The 8,536-nt window shown below is 54.5% G+C and overlaps 2 protein-coding genes across 2 annotated transcripts; both read left to right on the top strand.

Annotated features, from left to right (window-relative positions):
- The first annotated feature begins 3,059 nt into the window (after positions 1 to 3,059).
- Positions 3,060 to 4,170, top strand: LOC113147511 (zinc finger A20 and AN1 domain-containing stress-associated protein 9-like). The gene is made up of 4 exons (XM_026338298.1): positions 3,060 to 3,092; positions 3,263 to 3,518; positions 3,561 to 3,799; positions 3,973 to 4,170. The coding sequence occupies exons 1-4, from the start codon at positions 3,060 to 3,062 to the stop codon at positions 4,168 to 4,170; spliced, it is 726 nt and encodes a 241-aa protein (XP_026194083.1).
- Positions 4,171 to 5,737: 1,567 nt separating this feature from the next.
- On the top strand, positions 5,738 to 8,453 carry LOC34622806 (ras guanine nucleotide exchange factor M). Its single transcript, XM_026338297.1, has 8 exons — positions 5,738 to 5,898; positions 6,056 to 6,150; positions 6,350 to 6,624; positions 6,757 to 6,904; positions 7,005 to 7,039; positions 7,428 to 7,520; positions 7,726 to 7,993; positions 8,323 to 8,453. Exons 1-8 carry the CDS (start codon positions 5,738 to 5,740, stop codon positions 8,451 to 8,453), a joined length of 1,206 nt encoding a protein of 401 aa, XP_026194082.1.
- The last annotated feature ends 83 nt before the right edge of the window (positions 8,454 to 8,536 follow it).

Here is an 8,536-nt window from a genome sequence, read left to right as displayed (position 1 = left end):
CGCTTTTGTGAACCAAATGTTCACACTTTTATATATGCCAATCCGGCCTATTGTTATTGTGCTTGGGCTCTACAATTCTTCCGAGCTTGCCGAGCTGACCCCGGCATAAACCAATGCGTCAGGGCCCGTATGAAGGCTTGAACTGTGGTAATCCGTGCAGGCAGACGAATTTCTATTCATGAATAGAGCCGGCAGTGAAGGCTGTCCGTTGATTAGTGTGCCGCAAGGAGCACTCGTTTCTCCTCGTCTGCGGGTACAAAGCGAGGTACAACTCCAACGGGCTCATGAAATCTTCGAGCACTTGCCCAGGCGTACGGCCATCACATCTTTCTGGTCGGCACACCCTCACCGACGCATTCATAATCATTTTATCGGCTGACAAATCATGCCTCTCTAGCAGCTGTGGCAATGCTTGGTTTGCAGCAGCTTGCTGTGTGGCGTCTTTTCTCCAGTTGGTTGCTGGAGGCTCTGCTGCTCTTTTGTCGAGAGCGTTTTGTTTAAATTCGAATGGCAAATACGTTACATTTTTTTGAAGTATCAAATAGCTTGATCATATCCATGCATCTCTTGTAAGGAAAACTGACATCTCTCTGCATCCGCAGCTAGCAAGTGAGCGGAGAAGCTGCTGCCTGGAGGCATGCGGTGCTATCTACTATACCATTTGATCTAATGGCTACGTAGGAGGCGCTTGATTCCGGACCCAGTACAAACCCATACGAAAGCTAGTCAGCGTTTCCCAGAAGATCTCGCATCTTCTGTTGCACACGCCCCTCAGCGTTCCTGATATGAGGGAAGCAGGGCAGTAAGGATGCGCTTAGCTGCGTTGTCTAAGCGTCCCGAACATTCACGGCTAGTTGCACATGACAACTGGTGCAGACGCACACGATATTCCGTCTTTTTGTGTTGAGCTAACAGTGCACCACAGTGAGATATACTGAAAGCCAAGCCAAACCATTCAACTCCTTGCTAATTTTTGCTAATTTTTTGTTGTACATAAGGAAGCCTTTAAGTGTTACTTAGCCCTCTGCACGCACCGCGTGCACTAGAAAATCAAAGCGATGAAACGAAGCGGCGCCTCGTCCATTCCCTGATTCCTGACTTACGCATATGGCTAGCGGCAAAGTAGAGGAAGCAGCCTGTTCTTTCAATCCTTCGCTGGCCATTCCTGAACCAATGTGGCTCCGGGGCCACAATGCTTCCCCCTGACTTGCTCCTCGGTATGCGCTACAGAGTAAATGTTATAAGGCTCATGCTGGCGCTCCTATTTCTCAGGAGGTTCCTGCGCGCTCTGCTCTTATGGAATCCCCTCCCCCTTGTCGCTACATGATAGAGAGACTCGTAGGGCAGCACTAGCAGAGGCTAGCCAACGGGCACCACTACTTCAGCTGTCGCTGTTGTAGAGCAGCTCCCAAAAGACACACCGAGGCTTCCTTGCTATCTTTGACTCAGGCGCAAACTCTACCGGCAGTGTCATATCAGTGCTATCTATGCATTGCAGGGATGATAACAAATCCAGCACCACCAGCGTCCATCCCTGGCAGCCAGCCTAGGAGCAACAGCAATCACTAGCTTCCTCCTAGTCCTTTCAGCGATTACTGCACAGCAGTGCGTCAGCAGCGCCACTAGAAACACAGCCCCAATTGATGATTCAACTGCAATAGCAGCAGCAGCAGTTTACTGGGTGCGTGCGGAGGAGGCAGAGGAAGACCCGCTCCAGCAGCAGGCGCTGCAGCAGCTGCTGCTACCGCCACCGCCAACTTCACTGAAGCACCACCGGTTGCAGAAAAGAAAGGGTGATGGGATACACGATAATTCTTTAGTATTCTGACTAGCCAAGTGGCCAGCACTAAGGGAAACTGCAGTCGGAGCAGCTTCAGCAGGAGCAGCGCTGGTAGCAGCAGTAGCTGCTGCTGCAATCACAGACTCCCGGCTTATGCGTTCTTCAGCACTGCCCGCAACCCGCCATTCTCTGCTGCTTCCTGAGTAGCATTTCTCTGTCTCTCATCGCATTCTATTGTCTTTCCCTATCCAGTCCCGTATGTTGTGCTGCGGCAACAACCGCAGCAGCAGCAACCGCAGCAGCAGCAGCAGCACTCTGGGCTTATTCGCATCAGCGGCAGTACATCCCTACTGATCGCAGGGGGGTAATACTGCCGCTGCCGCCTCCTGAACTGAAGCACTGCTGCCTTCATACTTCCTTAGTGCTGCAGCTGCTGCAGCAGCAGCAGCCCCCCCACTTGCAGTTGCTGCTTCATGCTGCCTGCACAATCGCTTGTCCTGCAGTCGCTGCTGTTGCTGCTGCTGCTAAGAGGCTGACAGCTACAGCGGTCTGTCGCGAATCTACTCATTTTCTTGCTGCTCCCGCGGCTGTGTTATTCCTGCAAGAGTCCTCAAGGCACTCTGGAGAGGTGAGCCGCGGCTGCTACTGCTGCTGCTGCTGTTTCGCCGTTGCTACTCTTTCTGTATGGCAGAAGCAACCACACCATGAAGCGTTATTTTGTGTTTGCTATTTTTCTTGGAATTGAGAGGACCTCTCATACTGCCGCCGTTCGGTCTGCATATTGTCGCGGGTGCTGCAGCTGCCATAGGCGCCTCTTTCTTAGGATCAAATGCGCACCAGGAGCGGTAGCTACGATGGCATCTATTGCATGCTACATGTGCTACGTGTGCATGGTGCAGGGAGCCTATCTCTCACTCAATCGCAGCAATCCAGCATCGGCGGAAACTAGCTCCAGCAAGGTGCGGCAGCTACGGGAAGGGACTGGCGCTTTTTGATTGTTGTTATTGCAGCGGTAGCTGCTTTTGCGGAGCTTTACCAAGGTGTCTCTGCAGCTGCTACACGGCGTCGTTGGGTGCTGCAGCTGACTGCCTGTGCTCGCCCCATCGTCTGCTGTCGCTATTTTACTCTGACCCCCAGCAGCAGCGCTTGGACCGGGCGCCTGCTGCAGTCCTTCAGAAGGCATTATTATTGGCCATTCCAGATTCGTGGCCTTCTAGCAGTAGTGGCAGACGCCTCAGCACTTTGGGGCCGACATTACCGGAACCCCCTAACGGTGAAGATGAGCTCGGAGCAGCACGAAAACGAGCGCCCGGTGAGTCAGTACCATCCGTTGCAGCAGCACTGCTGTTTTTATGCGACGAGGCGACCCCACTGTTGAGGAGCATACGGGCCTTGTGCTATTTCGTGAAGTGAAGGCACTGTTGTGTACAGCAGTCGTTCTTTGCACTACTGTGTGCTGGCTGTCGCTTCTTTCATGTGCAGTCTGCACCTCCCCTCTGCGCCAACAACTGTGGCTTCTATGGAAGCCCGGCTAACAGGAACCTTTGCTCAAAGTGCTATCGGGAGTTTCTGAAGGCCGAAGATGCAGCAGCGGCCACAGCCACACCGTGCAGCAGAAGTAGGGCGCTGCCGCAGCAGCAAAAGCAGAGCGCCGGTGCTGCGGCAGCGAAAGCGAAAGCAGTAACGGACGCCGCAGCACAGGAACAGCCAGCCGCCTCGGCATCTGAACAAACGGCAGGTGCAGGGGATTCTTCGGAACCTGCTGCTGTATCAACTGAAGCTGCAGCAGCAGCAGCACGCCAAGAAGCCTCCACGGACGCTGCCCCTGCGGGAGGTCCTGCCTCTTCAGCCCCTCCATTCGCCGCCTCAGAGCCACTGACAACCGCGGGAACGCAATCGGTAGAAACGGCAGCAGCAGACGCCGCGAACGCTTTTCCTTCGGATGGGCCACAGGAGGCAGTGGCTCCTCCCTCGCCGGCGTCTGCTCCGGCAGGGAGCGTTTCTGGAGGTCCTGGCAGAGTGAGTAATCGCACGCTGTCTTGAAAGCTTTCCGCGGCTTAGGGCGTCTGCGGAGCAGTTAGGGAGCTACACGAAGGAACTGCGCAGCTTTTACGTTTTTAGGAGTTTGGGTGGACAGCGGGAGGGATTCGGGGCTTGAGGGGAAGCACTTTTTGGCTTCGTTTGTTGCGCAGGGAAAGGCGTCTCGCTGCCAGAAATGCAACAGGAAGGTGGGGTTGTTGGGTTTTATGTGCCGCTGCGGCTTTGCTTTTTGTGGCGAGCACCGCTATGCTGATGCCCACGAGTGTATGTTTGACTATAAAGCATTCGAGCGAGAGCAGCTGAGAAAGCAGAACAACAGGGTCGTCGCAGAAAAACTGCAAAAGCTCTAACTTCTTTCGCTAGGGGAAGGGGACTGTCGCGGGCTCTTGCTGTTCGTTTAGCCGCATGAGACCGTGTGTTGGAGCAGGCAGCGACATTTTTAGCAGCGGCAGTGGAGAGCGGAGGTGTTCCACATACTTATGTCGCTCTTCTGGATTGATCTGTTTGTTACTGCGACTGCGTGCGCTGCTGCGGGGGAGGCAGTGGCAGCAGCGGCTGCCTACTGCAAAGCAACATAGCAGTTATGTTCCGTGACGATATATCTAGATATAAGGCGGTTTATCTGTTTGCCCACTTGAGGGGTACACATGTATAACATCTACAGCAAATATTTATGTACATACTGAGTGCTGCCTGCGTGCGAGATATGTGTATACGTGTTTTCTGGATGGTTTAGTAGTGCTGCTCCCCAAAGAAAACGGGTGCAGACGTCTCAGCAGAACGCCTCATCGGCTGTTTGTCGTAGATATATATATATGTGTATATTCACATACTTCTAGGTGCACGCCGAACGTGTATGCACCCAACCTGTTCGGGTGTATGTGCTCTTTGCATATTTTTGCACTAAATAGTATGTATGGAATGTACATATGTATATATATATTAAGTACATATAATGTATGCATTACGCACTTATATGCCAAGCTGACTCTCTGCTTTCTCTTATTGGCGCGCAGCGAGTTCCTCGCTGAACAGGAGCAAACATCAAGCGGATGCACTTTTAATGTGTAGGATTTGCCTCTGGTCGCTGTCTTTTGCATGGAGCCCCAGAAGTAGACTTTTTCGAGGCGCATGTTCATGCGAAGGGCTGCGCTCCTAGTTGGTTTCGCAGGCAAAGGGCGCACGGCGTCCTGAGTCTACCGTCGGCTGGCGAGTGGCGGAAGGATCAGCGTCTTTGCTTGGTAGTACTTGCGGTGACGTCGGAGCCACGTAGCTTTTTAAGCCGTAATTGTCCGCAGTTGCGTAGGGGAAATCCTTGCCACCGGGTCGCGCTCCGCCGGTGCTTCGGGTGTCTGGGATGTTGGAAGGAACGTGGAGTTCCTCCAACCCTGATTAGCTTTCCCTTTGTATTAAAACTAATTATTTAGTGCCTCTCGTATGGGGGGAGGTCCATATAGTGAGCGACTCAGGGGCAAAAACATTGTACAGAATACATGCAACGCGAGCGGACACGCAGCCCCCGCAGGGGGGACCCGCGGCCTACCGGCAGGACACCTTTGCTTTTTCTGATTAACAACTATTAGAAAAGCGTTCCCTCTTTGCAAAGGTTATTTTGAATCCACAGGGGCAAGCCCTGCGTCTGATTTTGCTGCTCTCGCCTCCCTGCAACTCTCTGCTCCGACGCGACAAGATGGTATTGAACAACGCTGCGCTTTCCTGCTTCCCCGTAGCCACCTTCCTGTTACACGAAGTCTAATGCTTCCAATTTTCCGCCCTACGCACATTCTGAGGCAGCCACCTCTCGCATTTGACAGCGGTGGTATGCCAGCTCGCGCATGTGGAAGCACTGCAAGGCTCTCCAGGGGCTATCGCCCCTGTTTTCCTTCTTTGCACTGGATCATCACGCGGCGTCTCTGCATGCTGCGCCTTTCTCAGGAGGGCGCCTGCAACAAGCGGAAGACAACTGTACAGCTCACCAAGGATCAGCTGCTGGACGACAAGCCCCTGGAAGAACCGCAAGAGAATGGCGCTTCGGAGGAGCTCAGGGAGGCAGATCCGACCACCCTGAAAAACAGGCGGTGCGAAAACCCTGTCGATTGTTCTTCAAGGAAAGAGGGGCGTTTCCGGGGTTACCACGAGTGCTTCCTGGGCGTCATGGTGACTTGCTGGCATTGCTGCAGCTGCGCTTCTTTAGTGCCCCGCTGCTTTCTGGCGTTCCCTGGTGTACTGCTGCAGCCGCCTGAAGATTGTGCGGACGCACGGGCCTTCTGCGAGTGCCTCTTCGGAGCAACAACCGGCGAAGGAGGTTCTCCCAGAAGCGAGGGTGGGTGGCATGCATGTATTTCGTTGGTCCCTGTGCACCTCTGTTAAGGGCTTTTCGCGGGGGCTTGAAGCATGGCGCCTCAGGCGTTGACTTGTGGCTGGTACGTATGTCCATGCAGCGGCTGCCAGCCTCCCCGGAAGCGGCTCCTGCAACGAAAGAAGAGGTCCCTGCGGCTGCGGCCACCCCAGCGGCTCCAGCTGAAGCAGATGCGAGCAACACAGCAGCCGAGGAGGCCGCTAGCTCTGCTTTAGACGGTGCTGAGCGTGAGCTGTTGCCCTCCTCGGACAGGGGAGAAACTGAAGGTGGAAGCGCCAACGGCAGCAGCACCTTCACTACCGGCGCAAGCAGCAGTAGTAGCAACAACGGCAACACCGCCAACGCCACCACAAACAATGACAGCAGCGTCGGTGGCGGTAACAGCGGGCTATTCGGATCTGTATTGAAGGGAACCTCTTCGTTCATTAGTCCATTTGGCTCGCTCGTGAGGGGAACTTAATCTTGGAGGTGCAGCTACTCCGCGGCTGGAGCTAGGCCGCGGCTGTTCCAGTAGAGGCCTTCGCCAGTACTGTATGCGACAACCTCTGCTGCATGTGCTGCTGCTCCCGCTGCGCAGAGTGCGTCGGGATCTTCCTTCTTGCTGCCCTCAGGGGGGTCAGCGGGAAGCGCTTCGCTGTTTGGAAGCCCCCCCCCGGCGACGCCGGCTTCCGAGGCGGAGGAAGCAGATGCTGCCCCTCCAGAGGAGCCAACCGTCGTGACCACCAGTAAGTGCTGCGAACAGAAACGTGGCGAGCGCACACGTGGCAGGAAGAGGCGAGTACTACTGCGTATTCTTGGGTCACCCTTTGGTGTGTGGGTGCTCAGCTGTTGACAGCAAAGAGGAAGTGATCTTTACGGACGTAAGTTGGGCAGGGCGTCGCCGCCATTTCCGTGGGTTCTTCTCCCCCTGAGGATACGTGTCATCCTCTGACCTTCTGGTGTCTGCTCCGGTTCTGCCTCGGACTGTCGTGGCCGAGCCGGACGGCCTCGGTCGCGTCATGAGGATGCTGTTTCTCTCCCCTCCTCGTCTTGTGTCGCAAATCGCCAGTTCGTAGTCGTTAAATTGCTCTTGGCTTGTGTGCGTTTTCCACGGCCAATGGCTGCCGCTTGGATTAGCAGTGTGCATGCTCTGCGACTCTTTTAGAAAGAACTTGGGTGTAGCTTCTGCCAGCCTCATGGGCGAGGCATATGAGTGGGTGGGCAGCTTTCCCGTGCCGTTTTTCTGTATGCTTCGGCGTCTGCCCATAGAGAGACTGCCGCATGCAGTGCTTTGACATGGAAAAGAAGGCATGGGCTCCCAAACCACCTCTCGACGGAAAAGTTGACATTGTCGTACCCAAGGCAAGGATAATTAAAAGCTGGGGATTCAAGTGCTGTGCCTACTACGCGATGGAGCGAGCTTGCTCTTGGTGTCCAGCATCTTTGTTGTTGGGGTGTCGGGATGATGGCAAACGACCAGCTTTTCAGGTCTGTCGTGGGTCCTTCCCTTGTTGGCATGCGTTTTCGTTTGCCTGTGCGTGCGCGTTGTGTGCTGCGGCCGCATTAGGAGGGAGAAGAGGAGGGCTTGCCTAATGCTCGTATCTTGTTTTTTGTAAATCGCACCGGGCGCCTGCGGCTGAACTCCCCCGTGCTGCCTTCTTCCGTTAAGTTTAGGCACCCTGTAGAGCGAGCTGCACTGTCGACTGGAGCGGCGGCAGGAGCCGCTGCCGCTGCCGCCCCCTCAGAAGGGGGCGACGCAGCCCAAAAGGAAGAGCAAAAGGACTTGCCACTCAAGCTAAATACTGTGGAATTTACAGGGCTTAAGATCGATGCAGGTAGGTGTTGCTAGTTGTTTCCTGTTGACCCGTTGTTGTAGGTGGCTTTTCTTTTGATGTTTCGCTAGTCACGGTCATGCATGCTGCACTGTTGTCATCGTAAAGGCACGTATGTCCCCGCCAACGACAGTGCTGCCCCCGTCTCCTGTGTCTATAAACGCATGTGTAGTCACGGCGAGCTGTGCTTTGTCTGCTTGTTGGAAGCTTGCTGTACGCGTGGTCTATCTCTCACGTGCCCGTGTGTGTTGCCACCCACTTTCTGCCGTTTTGGCTGTCTACTGATTCTGGCGCTACTGCCTTGCCATTCCGTGTTTCCCCTTTTTTTACAGAGAACTCCAAGGATACGACTTTTTATCGAATTCGGTTTAGCAGCGACGCGCGCGCAGCCGAGTTTGTTGCCTTGGCAAACGCGAAACAGGAGGAGGCTTCAAAGGCCCTGCACGGCGGCACTAACAATTAGCTGATCGCTCAGTGCAGAACCTTTTAAAAAAACTATTGATATGAAAACAAGAATAGACATCTCAGACCCCTTCGAAGGAGCGA

The sequence above is a fragment of the Cyclospora cayetanensis genome, unplaced genomic scaffold, assembly GCF_002999335.1.
Source record: "Cyclospora cayetanensis isolate NF1_C8 unplaced genomic scaffold, CcayRef3 CcayRef3_contig_248, whole genome shotgun sequence".
Taxonomy (NCBI): Eukaryota; Apicomplexa; class Conoidasida; order Eucoccidiorida; family Eimeriidae; genus Cyclospora; species Cyclospora cayetanensis.
Note: the sequence above shows the minus strand (reverse complement) of the source record. Positions and strands in the feature narration are given on the sequence as shown.

What these genes read in the sequence shown, in the direction of transcription:
- LOC113147511 (XM_026338298.1), top strand. Translation starts at nt 3,060, where the DNA reads ATGAGCTCGGAGCAGCACGAAAACGAGCGCCCG. An exon ending in AGCACGAAAACGAGCGCCCG is followed by an intron (nt 3,093 to 3,262) that starts GTGAGTCAGTAC and finishes TTTCATGTGCAG; the next exon opens with TCTGCACCTCCCCTCTGCGC. An exon ending in TTTCTGGAGGTCCTGGCAGA is followed by an intron (nt 3,800 to 3,972) that starts GTGAGTAATCGC and finishes TTTGTTGCGCAG; the next exon opens with GGAAAGGCGTCTCGCTGCCA.
- LOC34622806 (XM_026338297.1), top strand. Translation starts at nt 5,738, where the DNA reads ATGCTGCGCCTTTCTCAGGAGGGCGCCTGCAACAAGCGGAAGACAACT. An exon ending in TTAGTCCATTTGGCTCGCTC is followed by an intron (nt 6,625 to 6,756) that starts GTGAGGGGAACT and finishes CCCGCTGCGCAG; the next exon opens with AGTGCGTCGGGATCTTCCTT. An exon ending in TTGACATTGTCGTACCCAAG is followed by an intron (nt 7,521 to 7,725) that starts GCAAGGATAATT and finishes CGGCCGCATTAG; the next exon opens with GAGGGAGAAGAGGAGGGCTT.